The following is an 18,798-nucleotide window of genomic DNA, read 5'->3' as shown; positions in this document are numbered from 1 at the left end:
GGGGGGGTGAGGCAGGAGATATTCTGCTGTTTCCCCTAGTTTGTATTCCAGAGAACAAGCTGATCTGATTCTCATACCACCATCTGATCACTCTATCAGGCATGAAGCATGAAGGAGGAGCTGGTATCGCATGATGAGAAGGAGCTGCAGCTAGATCAGCTTAATTGTAATGCGAAACAGCACTTTCACAGGCACTTGGTGTGTTAGAGCTTTAAAGGTACCTTAACAATAGTTCTATTCATAGCTTTTAAGGCTTTCATTTCAGTGCAGAGAGAACTGATTCTCAAACCCTACCCTTAATCTCAATTAGAGCTAGGAATCAATCTTCAAGGTAAAGAAGAGTATAAGATATTGGCTCCTAAGTGCACCCATCCTTTTCCTATCCACCCTTGCAGGTTCTGTAATATCTAAACCTAAGTTGGGCACTTGAAATTCATCTTTGCTGATGATTCTGGGGTGCAAGCCCTGGTTCTACTGCTGTCCGGTAGCTGGATTTACAAAAAGATTGTAAAGCCCCTGTTTTCCCTGAAAATAGTAGGCTTGAATCAATGGGGGCTCAGCGTAAGACCCCAAGGCAACATTTATAATGTCCACTGTACTTCAGCCAAAAGCATATAAAATAACAGGACAGTTATAGTGCAGCCTATGAGAACGTTTTTATAGCACAAGGCTCCAGGAAGATGCTGAATGCTCTATGGTATGACAATGACATACAGGTATTTCAGGGTTTTACGTTAGAAGACTACCTCAGGGAGTCACAGTTGGATTCTGTTCTGAAATGACTATCTTACTGAGCAGAGTGTCCATGGTTCCTATTAGAGAGAGGAAAACAGTCTGCTTGCTACGGAAGGGGAGAAGAGTGAAGCAGCTGGAATACAATACCAGTGATGAGGCTCAGGGCCCAAGCATGAAACTACAGGTAAGCCAAATACCACCACGTAAGTTAATTTAAATCATAACCTTACAGACATACACCATGCGGCATGGCACATGTGTGGCAGGCTACCTACAGAATCCAAGAAGAAACACTGGAGGGATAGGGCAAAGTAAAGTCTAAGTCATGTTTGTGGTTCCTTTTATTAAAAGGACAAAAAACAAACAAAAAAAAGCGGAATGAATATTGGTGCCCCTCTCACATTCAACAGCTCAGCCCTTGAACATTCACCTTGGGTGAGGACATTTATTCAAACCCACCTTTGCCTGATTTGAAACAGGGACTTCAGAGCAGATCTCTCTCTGCTCAGGAGAGAAACTGAGTTGAAAAAACATTCTCTCATGGTCTCTTTCACTTTGCCTAAACAAAGAAAAATCCCAGAACAAAGCAAAAATTCCCTACCCCCTTCTCTGAGAGAGACAAAAAGAGCTGCCCTTTATAAGCGGCAGATGGTCCAGAGACTCAAGATATTCCACAAATAGTGGACAAAAGTCCTGTGGAAGCTTAAATGCAACACAGATTGTGCCAACAGTATCTGGTCTTCACACAAAAAACCAACGGCAGAAACTTCGATAGGATTCGGCAACAATCAGCTAGGCATCTAATGAATGCCAGTGTTACTTAAGATCAAGTATGTACTTGGGCAGATAAGCCCATCACCTTGTGCTTCTAGCCCAAGTTCTTTCTAAAAGTCATCAAGAAGAAAAAATTCAAAGCACAAACTTCAGATACATAACTTGTAATTTAAAAAAAAATCATTTTGGCCACTCACTGAAACCAGGTCTTGGTCATGGACAAAACCTATGATATTGTTTTGTTACAGACTCAAGTAATTTTTCAGTGGACATCTGGGCTCTGAAAGAGCAAAAGAACATGCTGAATGGCTTATGTGGCTGTTGAAGAATCAAGACCACTACAGTATGCTGGACAGCATTAAGAGTTTGATGCTGACTATTGACATTACAACAGCCAACGGTGCAACTAGCTGAAAACAGAGAAGCTTAGGGAAACATCTAGAAAAATGATACTACTGAATTATTCTCAAACAGCTTCAAAGCATGTAAGGGAAGCAGCATAGGGAACAGGCAGAACAAACAAAAATATGGTGAAAAATCCTGCCATTGAAGTTATGGCTCAGGGGGCTTCTAATGTCGGATGAAGAAGTCATACATATAACATTCTTTTCCCCCCACAAAATCATAAAGAAACAATGGAAAGAAAATCTACTCCAGTGGATGCGTGCTCCAGCTATATAATTGTCAGAATACACAACCAGCTTCCATTCAAGATTATATCATGCTACCAGTGGAAAATGACTTTGACATTAAACTGCTTCATCTGACTTCCTTTAAGTGATTTATTTAAACACAGATATAATCTATTAAAAGTAGGCAAATAATTCTTTACTTATGTTGATGCCTCTAAGCAATGCCAAGTCAGGGAATAAATTTAATAGGTGATTAAAAGATAAGGCACTTGCACTTTTGTGGACAGTTGCAATTAAAAGCTCTCAACATTCATTAGCAGTATTTGAAAAATCTCTGTTTAGGACTGCTTAAAAGCATATGCAACCCAGTTTGGAAAAAAGAAAAAACACGGGAAAATTCCTCTCCCAAGTCCGCTAATTTAATATCCTATAGCATCTCAGCTTTGCATCAGAATAAATATGGTTTCTCAGCTGTACAATTTATTATATATTTACACAGAACTTTGAAACACATCATCAGCATACCATAAATGTATTTTCACTGCCATATCGTAAATCGGTGCTTTTAAATATACACTCAAAGCACTAGACCAGAGATATTTTACATACCAAATGTGCAATCACTGAGTCACTTCTCCTAGTTTCTGCTGCCTAAAGCGAGCCATTTAGGCTCCCTTTACTGTTAATGGGAGTGAAAGCAAAAGTAAGTATATTCCACCAGAGAGCAACTTAATCCATCCTAAAATGTACTTCCAATTCATCCAAATTGTTTCACCCTTTGCATGTGTCTGGTTACTATAGAGGAAGTCTAATGATTAGCTTTGGTTCGCTAATTATCATGAAACAGAAAATATGTTCCTTTAACATAACTGAAGCTGAATATAGGTGAGATGAATCTTATCCTATGAGTCTACTCAGGAAATGTAACTCTGGAAATAATTTTAATATTAAGTTTGATTAAAAAATTAGTTTAAGTATGCCTTCTTTGGAAGCCAAATTTGAGCTTTGATCTTAAGATATTCATGACTTGGAATTAATGAAAATTAAGTTCTTGCCATCAGTTTTCATCTGATACATAGAGTTTAAAGAAAAACAGTTGGCTTGGATAAGATGTCTCAGAAGAGAAATTACATTAGTTACATATACTACATTCTGGTGCAAGTAACAATATGCAGAGTATTAAAAAGCAACAGAAAAAACAAGATGAGAAAGCTATCTATTACCTTCAATTATATACAGAATTTTTTTCTGCAGAAAATAGAGAAAACACTCAAGTACAGTACCCAATCCAATTTTATATCTAGGTATCTCAATCTTCAAAGTCCTGAACTCTGCTACTACAGCCTTTTCCGCAAGCTCCGATTTAGAAAACAACTGCAGCTCATAATTTCTGAATTCCAAATAAAAACCCAAATTCCCATCTCGGATCTAAATACAACATTCCTGCAACAATAATGGAAGTTACACACACTGGTATCAAGACAAAATTTGACCTCTGGGCTGTCAGAGATCAGTTTGCCTTTGAGAACTAGCCTATAGCTCCTGCAGGGTATTAAGAAATACCTGAGTCACCACAATGAAATAGTCCTCCCCCCTTTTTTGTATCATTACCATTTCCCAGCTCACATTGACAGATACTCCAGTTTATTTCATGTAATAGCCAAAGTTCATTTCTTTCTACACACAATTACTCCATAATCTTCTAACTCCTGTTACCCCACTTCTGAACTGATAGCTACTCACGCTGCTCCAAGCACACGGGTTCAACTCCTGTCAAGTGATACACAATGAAGTGTCTGCATGTGGTCAGGTAGTTCCATTTGTGAAAACTGCAAACTCCTGAGCCTCATTTTAAAGGATCTACTTTTAAGATACACAGTTTGACTCCTATTTTCAGTACTAGTACTAGTCACCAGCCATTGGCCTGATCTGACGTAACAGGTGTTTCCTCCTTCTATTCTTCCTGTTTAACCATATTGTCTCTAAATCTGAAATAGTCCTATAGTACTCAGGATGCATTTCTGCCTAGAATCCATTTTTTTTTATCTAGTCAGTAACTCTACATTTCAGGTCTTCAAATCCTTTCAGCTTAAGAACTGCACAAAACCTTTTAACTAATCTGATGAGTTAATCACATAGTCATATTTTTAATTAATTCCTCCATCTTTCCCCAGTGATATGTCTGATGGGTTTAGACTCTAATCTCTTGGAGGCGTGGAACAATCTGTTTCTTGCTGAACTAAATGCACAGGGGTCCTGTGGTGCTTCACAGGGTAGCAAACACACACCACAAGCAGTGAAACATACACATTCTTCACAGAAAGCTTCAACTTTTTCCCCAACAAATTTAGAAGTAGGCATAAAAAATTACCATATGTAATTTAAAAGGGCAAAGACTTTCTTATCTCTTCTCTTTAAATATAAGTAATAAAGCCAACTTGTATTACTAAATCTGAATAATACAAGTCAGCATGTTTTAATCAAACGTTTACTTACAAGCACATATAGAACTGAAGCAGCGTTAAGCACTACCTTTAATTTTAATTTGGTTTCTTCTGAAATTTAAATTTAATCTTGATTTACTTTCAACCTTTTCAACATTTGTCTTATACAAACAAGTTACATTTCCTGTAACTAAACATATCTAAAATATAAGGCAAATCAAATGAAAAAAAGTCTTATAAAGCATTGTAATGGCCCATATGAGAACTGAAATAGCCAGAATGTTGGTGAAGCTGGACTTTTAATTGCAGATAAAGGCAAGAATCAACTTAATATCAGTCAGTATAATGCAGATGTGCAGTATGGAGAAATTCCATTGCTCTCATTTTTTGAGATGAAATTTAAGACAGTACTCACCAATTCTTTCCTAAGTTGAATAAAAAACTGTTTGCACTTAAAAGAAATTTTTACAATCTTCAACCTAAATGAAAAATAAAATCACAATATTTAAAAACTTAGTATACTGAATCATGGTTAAAGGCTTAAATACACCTACTGAAAATATACTTTCTAGAGAGGATGGATTTAATTTCATTTCCATGAAATTTCCATAGACAAAAAATAAGATATCAAAGATTATATAAAATAGCTTGTATAATTTGAAATTTATGAGCCATATATTTAAGATATCCATCAAATTCACTTGTTTCAATCCTAAACCCAAGGCAATTGCTAATTTAAGTATCTTTTCCCAGTTCCAAAGTCCAAAGAGCTATTCTGTCCCCAGGTCATTCCAATCAGATGTTCTCTTCTCTGAGACCGCTTTCATTATCCTTTAGAATACGAAAAAAATACTTTGAACTGCACCTGATTCCTGAAAGACATTCTTTCTCTATGTTCTTGCATGTCTTTAAATATAACCAGAACTTGTTTTAGTAAAATAGCTAAGACAAGATATAAGCACGGAGATAAGGACTTGCGATCTTGGTCTTTATAAAAAGTTAAAAAACAAAACAAAACAAATCATCACACTATGAGGAGGAAAAAACATTTAAAATATCACGACAGGGAAAAATCAGCCTACAGATCTTTTTGTCTTGCAGGTTAGCTATAAACATTCAAGATGCTGACAGTAATTCCAGAGAATTTTGGATGGTCACTGCAATGCTAGTTATGCTAAATGGGAAAAGACAGGCCATATTTCCATCACAATCTAATTATACACTTTTTCAGAGAAATGCAACATTAGGACAGTGCATATCCTTTATTAAATATACAGGAGTATTATTTTGGTCAAGAATAAAAGCAAGGTTACAACTGTAACAAGAAAAAACAGTAACTTCTGTGACTTTGAAAAGGAACAACTGATATGCTACTGCAAACTGTAGAACACTAAATTCAAATGCTATCTCACTCAAAGGAGATTTTACTGACAACTGTCATGAAACTCAAAGCAAAAGAGAATCTAGATCACACAGTTAACTTGCGGGAAATTACACAGCAAACTCTTCAGGGGTTACAATCAACCTTTTGCACAGCGTGTTGATATGGAGCACCCTTACTAATCCGAACTGTCATCTCTGATGGTCCCTGTACTTCAAGTTATTATATTGGCTTGGTAAAGCTACAAAAGACAGAAAAAACCCCAAACCAACCAACCCAAAACAAACCCCCCAAAAACCCAAACCAAAACAAAAAAACGTGTCAGTGAAGATAGTGCTACAATTTTTGAGATAAACATATTCATGAAGAATATACAGGGACCTCAATAGTGACTGGAATTACTACTTGCATATTAATCACCTTGTTGAATAAAAAACCCTCTAGACTAGGAAGGATGAGAAGCAAAACATTAACAGACACCTTAGATGGATATCTATACATAGAAATTATTTTCTTAACTTAATCAAATGGAGATATTTTTCTCCAAGGGATTATTCAGAGCAGGAACCTAACTTGGATGTCCTAATTTGTTGAGAGAGTTTCTATCTCCAATAACATAAATGAAGTCTGTGAATATTAGCCTTTAAATTATGCTTATTTAAATCTTTTCCCATTTCTTTTTTCTTTCCTAGCTTTGCCATTAGTTTAAAAAAAAAACACACAGCAGCTATAACTTTGTCCCTTTTTTTTTTTTTCCAATTTTTAACAAATTGTTGATTTTGAAGTTAGTTTCTCAAGGATTATAAGTTGTAGCCCCCTTTGTATTTTATCTACTGAAATCAAATTATTCCATTGGTAATGCAGCAATTTTCTTTGCACCTCCCGTGACAAACAATTGCTTAAGACTAATTAGGGATGGGTCCTAAATTTTCTGGATGGGATAGACACTAGTGAATATAGCAGTCTGACTGTGGAAAAAACAGAAAAAAATTTTATTAGATTATTTAGGCTGTAGTTAACCAGAAGTATGTTGTGATTAATTTTCTAAAATTTTGGGGTACAGGGCAATTAAAAGAGCATTTTAATAGATACCTTTTCTAAAATCTGAACCACACACACTCTACAACATATCAGATTTGCTTTGCATGCCAACAGAAAACCTGAAAATAAATCAAAATTATTCCATTTATAAAAACATTCTACTACCTTTTTACTCTTTTTTTCCCCCTCTTCTGCTACAGAAATTACTGCCTTTGGTGATTTACAGACTCAAGGAGAACAATAAGGATGAAAGCTATACACACTGTTTTTAAATCTTACCCCATAATTTGGGCAGAGTGAGGTCAGCTGCCTTTTAAGCCTGAAACCATTTGGAACAGATTCAAAACTATAACGTTAACCAATAAGGTCTAATGCAACCCATAAGAGTCACCATTCAAGTACAAATAAATGACTCAGCAAAGCTGAATCTCAGCTATTTTCAAAAAATACAGCAGTGCATATGAATCTCTCTTATCTGCTAATACCCTGCTAGTCATTAAATAACAATATCCATACTCAGCCAAAGTAAAAGGCATGTCTGCCTATGTTTCCTTTCTCTGACTGCTGGCAATGGTGCATATCCAAGGAAAAGGGTAAGAACAGGCAGGCATCAATAATTTTTTCCTGGTATGATTTTCCAGTCTCCAGCCATCTCAGGCATCCTAAATCGTAAGATGTATCTTTTTAAATGAAGAGATATTTAAAAGTCCTAAAGTGAGGACTGTATTCAAACATGTGGAAGGAGTCTCCTGATATCAAGCTCTGGTTCTCACTAAGGACTTTACCACCCCAACCCTTGCCGGGAGGGTGATAACACAGGATACAAGCAACCCAGCAAATTTCTTGACCAAGACTACTTTGACACAGGTTCTGGACCTGCCAGCTAGGGAAGATGCTCTTGGTAGCACAACTCACAAACAAGGAAAGATTGTCCAGATTTAGTAGTCAAAGGCAAACTTGGCTCCAGCAGCTGTGAGATGGTGAAGCTAAAGATCCTGAGGGAAGTGAGGAGGGATGCAGCAGACTAAACAACCCTGGAGTTCAGGAGAAGACGCTTCAGCTTGCTCAGAGCTCTGGTAGGCAAAATCCCTTGGAAGCTGCCTTTTGGGGCACAGGAACTGAGGAGATGTGGCCAATCTTAAAGGACAATCTTCTCAATTCAGAACAATCCTGATGTGCTAGAAAACATGCAAGCGTGGGAGGAGGCCAACTTGGATGAACTCGGAACTGCTGACTGAGCTCAAACACAAAAGGAAGCGTACAGGATGTGGAAGCAGGATCAGGTGACCAAGGAGGAACACAGAAGTACTACCTAGGCACTCAGGGATAAAACTAGGAAAGCCAAAGTGCAACTGCAGTTCCAATTGGCAATGGGTGCAAAAGGCAACAAAGCTTTCTAGGGGGACATCGACCGCAAAAGAGAGGCAAAGGAAAGCATGTCTCCACTGCTGAACAGGTAATCTAGTAACAAAGGAAAGGCTCCATGCTCTTCTCCTTTGGTCCTCAAGGGCAGGATCTACTCCTTGGATTCCCAGGTCTCTGTGCCTGGTAGCACAGTTTGGGGAAAAGAAGAATTACTCACAATACAGGAAGATCAAGTTAGGACACACTGGATAAAAGACAGTTTCCTTTGTTTTACCTTATTCCTGCCTTGTCTCCCTCCTGTTTAATTTCTCCCCATGATCATGAGGATCACAATATGCAATTTAGATATAATATCAAATTAAGAGGGAGAGGGCAAAGACATTTTATTTGATTCTTCTCTGAGCAATACAGTTAAACCTTTATTTCTTCCCACATACATGTATGTCTATCCTCTCACTTGTCTCAAAACTCAGCTCAGGAGTACTGAAAAAGGGATATCTAAATATTCATTGTAGCCATAAAGCACTGGGAAGACATTACACAGCTCCAGTTGCACAGGAGCAAGAATAAATAGAAGCAAGAAGAGTAAGTATCAGGACTGGTGTCACTGGAGCAGCTGCGTAACTATGGATAAAATGAAAGGTAATAGGTCTACTATTGAGCTATATTGAAAATGAAAGGTAATAGGTCTACTATTGAGCTATATTGTGAGAACTGACATTTCCGATCCTTACTCATAGCAAAAGAAAGCCTATAATAGGACGAAATTGGGGGGGTGGGGTGGTGTATGTGGCAGGGGTGGTTCTTTTTTTTGTAAAGCCCAATTATGTTGGTACTATAGTCTTCACAGGAAGAAATTAATATCCCTGATGTCAGCTAATATGGTTGAATACAAAGAAGAACTGTTTAGGTAATTACACATACACAAAAAAACACACTAAGAATTTAGATCAGCATCCCTGGCATGCAAACAATACGAAGCAGAGCTCACAGAAACCTCTGGCTTCCAGTAGGGACATGTAGCTTAATTATGACTTCCACTGTGTGTACTCAGTAATTTACCAGTGCATTTTATAGAACCTATTTCTACTATTACTGTTTTCCCCAAAAAAACAGCAGTAAAAGCAGCCTGAATTAAAACCTTCCCGATTATTACAGCATTGCATTTATAAAGCAGTCTTTCCCAGAAATGGCTCTAACACTTCAAAACTCTTACCAGATAAAGGATATCTTTCTTAGAACGTGTCACTATTATAAAGGCAGGTCTGACTGACTAGTACGGTAGTTCCAGACTTATCATTGCAAGATCCAGTTTTAATTTACCCAACTAACCATGGAGACTGAAAATTTACATGCTCCGTAATTGCCTCAGGCTTACTTATCTTTGAATGCTTACAGGCAAAATGTTTACCATGCTCAATTGTATCTGGCTGTGGATAATGCTTATGTCATAGCTTTGTCTTTTTTTCTCTCTCCAAAAAATCTACTAAAATTTGACCATTCACACTGTTTCTCAACATGGTAAACCACAGAATACGTAACATCTTACAACAAAACTTGAGACTAAGCTTAGCACAGAAAACCAGAATGTCTCAGAAATTCATTGGGTTGCAGGAGAGATCAAGACTGTGATTAACATCTTGAACCTCTGCAAGGGAACTAAGTGAAAACAGGTGAGTAATTATAGGTAATGAATCTTACCCTGAGCTAACAAAAAACAACAAAAAACCCAAGGATTTCAACTGTCCGTATCAGTATGAATTCAGATAAAAGTTTTTCCAGTTTCAATTGTGGTAACCAATTTAATCTGTTTACATGAAGATGACAGACCAGCCAAGAACATTAGAAAAGTCCAGTGCTGCATTGCCCAAGTACACACATCAGCAGCAAATGAAAAAGTAAAATCAGCAGCAAATGAAAATGCAAACTTTTCATCATTTTTCTAGAGCGAACAGCTTTTGTGCCTGGCAAACTAATGTCTATTATGATAATTTTATATGGCTGACTTCGCCCACTCAGAATGCTGTTATAGCATACTCAATGACATATGTAATGAGTAAGGCTGTCAAAGTGGATTCCAAGCAGGCAAAGGAAACCAAGGGAAAGTTACTTCTGAGGGAACTAAAAAAAAGCATTGGGGAAGGTGACGTAACTTCTGTAGAGCACTACAGAAGTTACAGAACACGTCTATAGAGCACTATAGAAGTCATAGTGCAGAACAGGATTTCTCTTAGATCTTTCCCCTTCTTATATGAATAAATAAGAACAGGATCCCAACTTAAGACGACTGATAACTAGAGAACATATTTAGTGAGGATAACTCCATGTTTACAGAACAGCCTTAAAAACTGTTTTAGTTAAGAGGAGAAATAAATTACAGTATCTTCTGCAATAAATGCACTTTTTTGATCTTTATCATAAAATTGGTTATCTATGGATGAAGAGATGACAATATCCTGAATGCTCCACCTCAGTTATCCTGAAGTGCCATACCTACATTAAATTTAACACACAGAGCGTAATTAAGTTATAGGTGACAAAACAGATAAGAGCAGTCTCTCTCCAGGTTAATATTTTTAAGTTCAGTTGTCTCTTTAAAGACTGTGAGCTAGACCATAACACTGGCCCTGGCTATACAGTTAATTAAACATAAAGTATGCTCACAAACTCCTGAAGAAAAAAAAGTATTAAAATTCATTATAGTTTGCACCACAATCATTTAACAACACAGCACGCAGACAAAACCCCATCATAAAATTATCCATAGCACAGCATGAGGTAAAACATTTCAACTTGATATGCTATAACTAAGTTTCAGTCTTTTTTAAAGCGTGTGACACTGGTAGCAGTAAAAATATGTTTTGAAATACCAAACAAAAATATTAGCTTAAACAGCTGTCCTTACCACTGAAAGGTGTTAATTCGTACTCTGTTCTTAAAAATTAGTATTCCACCTGACATCACTCCAATCATTATTTCATTGTTACTCTGATCCTTTAAAAGAAAAGAGAAAATTACCTGAAGAACAATATAAATATCTTTGAAAGCTCATATAAATTCGTTCTCATCTCTCTCTCTCTCCAAATAGACCAATACCATAGTAAAACAGATCTAAATTAACATGGAGGGAAATGTGTTTTAATAAGACAAGTAAGAATTAAATTATTCGTTCCTATTAAGGACAAGCCCAAATGTTTGCTCAGAGTTCTTTATAAGCTACCACAGAATTTTAATTTCTTAAGTTAGATCTGTCTTCCACCAACTTCGAAGAAATACACAATACAGCGTATTCTAGCAGTTTATTATGAAGAACAGCACTAATAGACTGGCTTGACATTTGCTACACTAAAAGCAACCAGCAACTTAAATTCCTACCTGGAAGGAAATTGCAATCTCAGAATACAGAGAGGAGAGATTCTAAAACAAACAATATTGTAAGCATATTTAAATAGCACATTTTTCCTGAAATATCTTTGCACTCTAATCAAACACCTGCTATAAATCTCTCAATATGTGTGCAACAGCAGGATAGAGAGCAGTGAAGTAGGGTACATTTCAATTTCTACTGCAAGTTTCTCTAACCTTAGAGAGTAGGACAAGAATATTTAAAAAACAGAGGTGTCTTAGTTACTAAAAATAATTATATTCAGAGGCTTTGCAGAAATGGTTGTACTGTACTGACAGGTTAAGATTGTTTGAGTCAAGACCTTGAGCTACTTACTTTACCAGATAAAACTGACACTATATCAAATTATAGTATGCTCACCTTACATTAACAGTTCATATTATATAATGATAACGATTTATAATTTAGTTCTAATCGGAACCAAATTAAGTATTTTTAAAAGCTGACAGGTCCTTAAATATCAGAAGCACATTCAACAAGTACATTTTTCTTATTTACCAGTAGCCAACTGAACTGGCATTGAGGCCAACAAGGCTCCACCTGAATAACACACGTATAACTAAGCCCAAATTTAAGCAAAGAAATACCCTCACTAGAGTGAAATAGTGGTTACTGAAATTGGTAAATCACAGTTAGGCACCTAATATTATTTCCACTTTTTTCTCTTGTAAGCAGCAGCCAGGAAGGCTCACTAAAATTAAATATTTATTTTTCCATAAATCTCAGAGGAATTCATTTTTACATTACAATACTAGTTCATCCAAACTTACCCTTGCATAGTGCAATTCAACTCCATAAAGTTCTAAGGTACGTGCTGTATTGAGATAATTGAACTCTGCTTCTGCAGGAGACAACCCTCTGAAAGAAAGAAGCTAAATCAGAAACATTCTAACATAACCCTCCGCATCAGGCTCCCTAGTGAGCTAAAACAGAAAATCTGCATTTGTTTTACTACTTCTACCCCCACCCTGAAATTTGAATTTCCTTTCTCACCATAAACAGACTGTAACCCAAAAATTTTAACAGCAAAAAAACTTGTGCTTCCACATAGACAAAGTCTTGTCAAGAGTCCGCAACACAGCTTGCAAATGCACACGTTTTATTTCTAATGCACTGTATCATTTAAATGTCTGTGGAGCTCTAGAATCTGGAAATCACTTTTGCAGTCCTGTATTTTGTATTGATAACAGCAACTTCTCTCCAAGGCTCACCTTTAAAGTTTAAACTACCATCAACTCACTTTAATTTCTTTACCCTACCTAACAGAATTTGCTAAGCCATTGACTGAAATGTAACATAACATTCAGTACTTTCTAAAGCCAACAACATGCCGCAATCAAGCAAATGTTTTTGTAAATATAGCTTACATTTTGTTAAATTTAACTGTGAAAAAAAGCACTTAAGTTCTAAAATATCAAAGAACCATCACTGAAAAAGTACCAAAATGTTACACACTGAAAAAAAAAAATATTTTCCATTGCTTCATCGCCTTTTCCTCTTTAGTGAAAGGTCACAGACTTGCACACAGGAATGAGCAGATATTGAAGAAAAGGACTTTGTTACTTCTAAAGTAACTCTTGTTTACTGGTGAGAGCACCACGAAAACAAAGCCTTTACGCACAGAGCATTCTCAAAGACCGAGAAAAACTCTTATAAATTATATCCTGTTAAGTTAATATCCCATGTAATACACACAAATACTGTTTTCAGGGTACCTTTAACATGTTCATTTTTTCACTTATTTTCCCTGTCATTCTGTCATAGATATTCTATCTGTGCAGAGTATCAATGGTACTTATTATACAGACAATCTACAAAAAAAATCACATTAAACGTACTCTTAAAAAAAGAAAAAAACAACAAAAAAACCCCAGAAACCTTTAAGACAAAATACTCATTTTTTTACATAATAGCACAGCACCAGCAGTCAGGATTTGACAAAGTCAGTCAATATCTTCTGCTGTAAATCCTTACATGTGCTGCTGATGTAATTTTGCTATTTCTTTTTCAAAGTCTTGAGGCTGGCTAGGGATGAAAGAATAGTCTGAGAGGTAGCCTGGCAAGTTTTCTGAATGGTTGTAGTCTCCCAGCTCGGCTAAAATATTAAAAAGAGAGGTTATTGTTTATCACTGATGTACTTGGCATTGTGCAATGCCCCCAAATTCACAAGAGTCTGCTCCCACATACTTTATGATCTACAGCAAACAAAAATAGAGAAGACATTTGAACTCCCCTTTTTCCTTTTGAATAAACAGTCACATTCTCAGTGAATACAGTGAAGATCATTTAAAGAGAGCTCTGAGTAGGTACTTATGAAGGAAGTTTATAAAGTGTTTAATTTTTAATACACAAATTAATTCATTAATACTGTCATAATGGCTAGCACTAAATAATGTACTTCAAGGTATTTGATTTTTTCCTGTTTTTTTCTTTTACCTTTGCTTGCTTTCATGTGATTACACAATACATATATTTTTAACACTACAACTGCTATTTCTTCATTAAGATCTGCAAAAACCACCAACTCATTCTGTACCAAAATATATTCAGAAGCATTAGAAAAATATTTTTTTGCACATTCAATTGTATGTATGGAAAAAAGTATGCATACATACACCTACACTGAAACTACTTGAAACTACTAAAAACTGCATTTACATAATTTCTAACACCTTCTTAAAATTATAATAAATAAATTAAAATCACAGTTATTGTCAGAATAAAAAAAACATACAAACAACAACATTTGCTAAGAATACATGCTTTGAGGCTTTCTAACTATAATAAAAAAAATTCAGCTTTAAATAACTGCAATCCATGTAACAGATCTACAGTGATAGATAAGTAACATAACGTGAAAACTGGAAAGTTCACAGCAACACAGCATGACGTGGGGTCTTGGGCAAGCCTACTGACACTTTCATGGGGCAGGGATGAACGCACTTGAGAAGCGGGAGGATAAGCAAGTGAAGGGATGCTAGGAAATAAGTCTGGGGCACTTGCATCACCAGAAACAGATCCTAATTTAAATAATTTAAAAATTGGAAAATGGGACCAGGTTTCATAAAGAGTGCATGCCTTGCTAAAATCCACTACAGAGAATACAAGACTGTCTAAGATCTACATCTGCTATTTACCTGTATTTATAAAGAATCCCAAGAGCTAAACCCAGAGAGAGTTTAGTAATAGGCATGCACAGAAAATCATTAGACAGAGGTCTGCACACGGAAGAACTTATGGGCAGTGGGATCTCATATATAAATGTAACTATAATGCACTGCACACACCCACCACTTCCACAACATTTGAAAAATAAGCATATTGCATTCTTAAAAGCTTAAAATGTTATAAACTTTTCATAGTGCCTGCTTTGTTATCAAATACTTCATCTCTCCTAAGGCAAATCCCTAAGGCATGACAGCACTTGCAGTACATATCTATTTCCAAGTAGCTGGCGTTTGGGAGTTTTGTTTAAGAGAAATTGCTCTATTGATTGATCTGGAAAAAGGTGACCACTTATCAAAACTATGCATAAAACATTACTACACGTTTTTTCCCTGAGAAGATTAACATGGACACTATTTCTCCAATATGTACAAAGTATACCTAGTGCTAAATGTAGATATAAGGATCTTTAATAGCAGAAAAACACAGGAATATAGATTGATATATCAAGATTGCTCATAAAACTGAACTGACAATCACAAATTTCAAGAACTAAGTGCTGAACAGTCTCATAGTTGGTTGGTTGTTGTGGTTTTTTTTTTTTCCCCACTGAACAATTTAAATTTATGAAGGAAATGGGGAGAGAGGAAGAGGACTAAATCTCAGTCCTCAAGGCTTATCTACTAAGTGGATGGCTTAAAATTGACAAGATGGGTATTGAACTTTTTGGCCAGATATGACCAGAATTCCCTTTTCCACACCTATTTGGAGGTTCACTGTATGGTACATTAAAAATGTTTAAGTGTCTAAAAAAAACCTTTAGTATCATTCTCAAGAAGAAACCCAACCGCACACTTCAGAATACAGAGAAATACAAGAAGGTTGTTTCAGGGTTTTTAACTGCATGGGTTTAAAGAAGGAAAGCAGAGCGCATTACTAGTATTTTTTCCATACCTAATTCAGCAAAACATGCTGGGGGAGAAAACCCAACCAACCATATTTCCTTAATCATGAGAAAAGTAGCATCATGTCCACAAACTTCACAATATAATGCTATGCAAACTACATTCTTTAGAAACTAATCAATACTGCTTTTTGTATATTTCAGTACTAACATATACATGAATACTAATTATACTTACATTGAACAGCATAGGAAGCCAGAAGAGCAGCAGTATTATAAGGACAGGGCAATCTGTTTTGTTTTTAAAATGAGAAACACAAAAAATTACATATTTCATATGAAATTGGTTATTCTGAAAAGCCTAATCTTTCATAGTCTATGAACAAATTGGACAGATAATTATTATAAACACTTCTACTTGCATAAACAGTAATTTATTTTAAATATGTTTTTATTTTTGCAGGTAAAATCCCTCACCATTAACTTTTTCTCAACCAAAGTTGCATTTAATGTTTAACCCAACAAAAATGTCTTACCTTCCAGTAAGAATGTCCTGTTTAATTTGCAAAAAATACTGGTACCTTATTTAAAAAAAACAAACAAAAACACTGTAATTAAAAATAAAATTATTTAACCATTTTTCATCAATTTAATGCATTTTGCTTTCAGTTAGTGCAAAACTAAAACTTTACATTTTGCATGCTATTTCTTAACCTCCTACGGCAAAGAAATTAAACTGTGATTAGTAAAACAATAATACAACTTTGTAAATTAAACTAGTTACAGGCTATGAAGATATACATCATATCGCACTAAAAGGCTGCAAATTTCACATTCTACCTGCTTTATTTTCCAGTACCTATGCTGAACTTAAAGTTTCAAAAGAGGAAAAAGAAGTGCCTTCGTGATGAGTAAGTGTGAACAACAGAACTATTCAATATGGCAACGAAAAGTTGAAGTTTGCATTTGTGTATGGAGGTACCTTAATAAGAATGATTTGTACTCCAGGTAGATAAAATTAATTTATTCTCATTGAGTATTTGGTATTATTCTGTTTTCATTTAAATTAAAAGAATTACTCTTAGCATTTTGGAGTTACATTCTTAAATAAAAGTTGTGGATTCTCTTATGTCAAATGCCTTCCAACTGACTTCCCTTGACATTTTCTTTAATTATGATGTGAGAAAAGCTTGTTTTAGAAATTCATCTAGTCTTCCCATGCCCACTGTTTCAAATCAGGAAGGAGATGGAAACAGCAAAAGGAACAGATGAACACTTTAAAACAAGAATTATTTCCCACCAAACAGTGGCAGCAGAAACACTGTAACTTAAAAACCCCAACAAGCCTGAAACTGCAAACAGATTTCCCTCTAAATTGCTTCCTTTGTTTCTCCAACAAAACCCAGATATTTTGTTAACATCTCAGAATGAATCTTTTGTTCATTCAATTTGCTTCCTTCATATTTCACTCAAAGGTTTTAGACAATTTCAAAGAAGTATAATGTTTATATCAAGTGGAAATCACACCTATTATAAACCTCCACTGACACAGAGATTGAAGTGGGGTAACAGACAAGACTTACTGAGATGGCAGCATGTTAGCACAAGCTTAAACTTTCAGCAAAAAACCCTTATAAGAGGGCATAAAAGCAGCTGTAGAATTTAGGCTCTAATGCCTTTTTATTTAAAAAAAAAAGTTTCACTGAGTGGAAAATTTAAACATCATTCCTGCTTTCTCATAAATTTATTCTGTTTTGGGACCTCCTACGTTATTATTATTATAAAAATCATCTGGCTTCCTTCTTGTAGTTCTGATTCCAAAGTAGAGAGTCAGCCATACCCATTCATTATAAACATTCATCAAAATTACTTATTAAAAACACCTAGTTCAAGTTCAACTGAAACCAAACATTAAATATTTCCCAATATTAACTTGCACTAAGAAATTAAAAACAAAATATATCACTTTATTACACATAATATGACCTCTCATAATTGTGTAGTCTTCAGAAAGTGGATTAACTACCACTTTAAAGACTTCCACAAACATTTACAAATATACACACAGAAATCCAATCATTTACAAGCTAAGTATGGTGGAAAGGTAAAACATTCCATGTTTGAAAGAAAATGAGGGAAAGACTTGCAAACTGACAAGCAAAGACATTAGCCCATGTGCTCAACTCCTCCAAAACTGTCTAGAGGTTCTCTAACTGACCAGAATGGCAAGAAGCTTAGTTTATGGTATTAACCTCAAGAAGTTAAAACTGAGACATTAGCCAGGCTTTAGAGACCTCAAAATACTGTTTCATTTTCCACCTTAAAATGCATATTGAAACCGAAAAAAAGAGACAGATAAAGCAGAATTTCTTTACCTGTTAAAAAAAAAAGCAATAAATGACAAGTTAAATTTATATATTAAAAGGATGTGCTTCACATGCTTAGCTTGAGCATCCCTCCACAAATATCAAACAAATTTTTCCTATTTTTCCTGTTAACATTTAGGGCTGCAAAAATGTAGGACAAAAACATTCTGTATGTGCAGCTGCACCTTCATTTTATTTTACTGTTTTTGGTGTAATGCTTTATTAGAAATATTCCACGGTACTTAAGGGACCTCACGATTAAGGGACACCAAGCAAAGTTCATTTTCTGTCCAGTGTTTTCAGCAAACAGTGAAGTTAATTGCTTGTTAGCTAACCACCCCAGTTTGAACACGGAAGCCTCGCGTATTATTGAGCAAAAGGGGCAATCAATAGAAGCTCCAGCAATGTAGATCTGCAAAAGCCTGCACAACAAATTCAGCTAAAACAATGAAGATGGCATTGCATTACAATGTTTTCATCTTCCTTATACATATATATGTATCTAGAAAAGGGTAAGACAGAGTTATTGCTAACTGGAGTCAATGTTAATAAGCAAGTCTTTCTGCCATGAGCAGAACTAACGAA

General features: G+C 35.6%; 1 protein-coding gene across 2 annotated transcripts in view; it reads right to left on the bottom strand.

Moving 5' to 3' along the window:
• The window catches only part of PTPN4 (protein tyrosine phosphatase, non-receptor type 4), a 77,825-nt gene that overhangs the window by 46,439 nt on the left and 12,588 nt on the right, over nt 1-18,798 (bottom strand). The window contains exons 5-11 of one of the 2 annotated variants that reach the window (XM_009274978.2): nt 16,384-16,428; nt 16,086-16,138; nt 13,753-13,873; nt 12,549-12,636; nt 11,748-11,789; nt 11,278-11,366; nt 5,001-5,064 (exon numbers count right to left, since the gene is read on the bottom strand). In XM_009274978.2, coding sequence (XP_009273253.1) covers nt 5,001-5,064; nt 11,278-11,366; nt 11,748-11,789; nt 12,549-12,636; nt 13,753-13,873; nt 16,086-16,138; nt 16,384-16,428 — 502 coding nt within the window. The remainder of the gene's footprint in view (nt 1-5,000; nt 5,065-11,277; nt 11,367-11,747; nt 11,790-12,548; nt 12,637-13,752; nt 13,874-16,085; nt 16,139-16,383; nt 16,429-18,798) is intronic. The other variant, XM_009274979.2, reaches the window with a different exon arrangement.

Source organism: Aptenodytes forsteri, unplaced genomic scaffold (assembly GCF_000699145.1).
Source record: "Aptenodytes forsteri isolate BGI_AS27 unplaced genomic scaffold, ASM69914v1 Scaffold255, whole genome shotgun sequence".
Classification (NCBI taxonomy): Eukaryota; Metazoa; Chordata; class Aves; order Sphenisciformes; family Spheniscidae; genus Aptenodytes; species Aptenodytes forsteri.
Note: the sequence above shows the minus strand (reverse complement) of the source record. Positions and strands in the feature narration are given on the sequence as shown.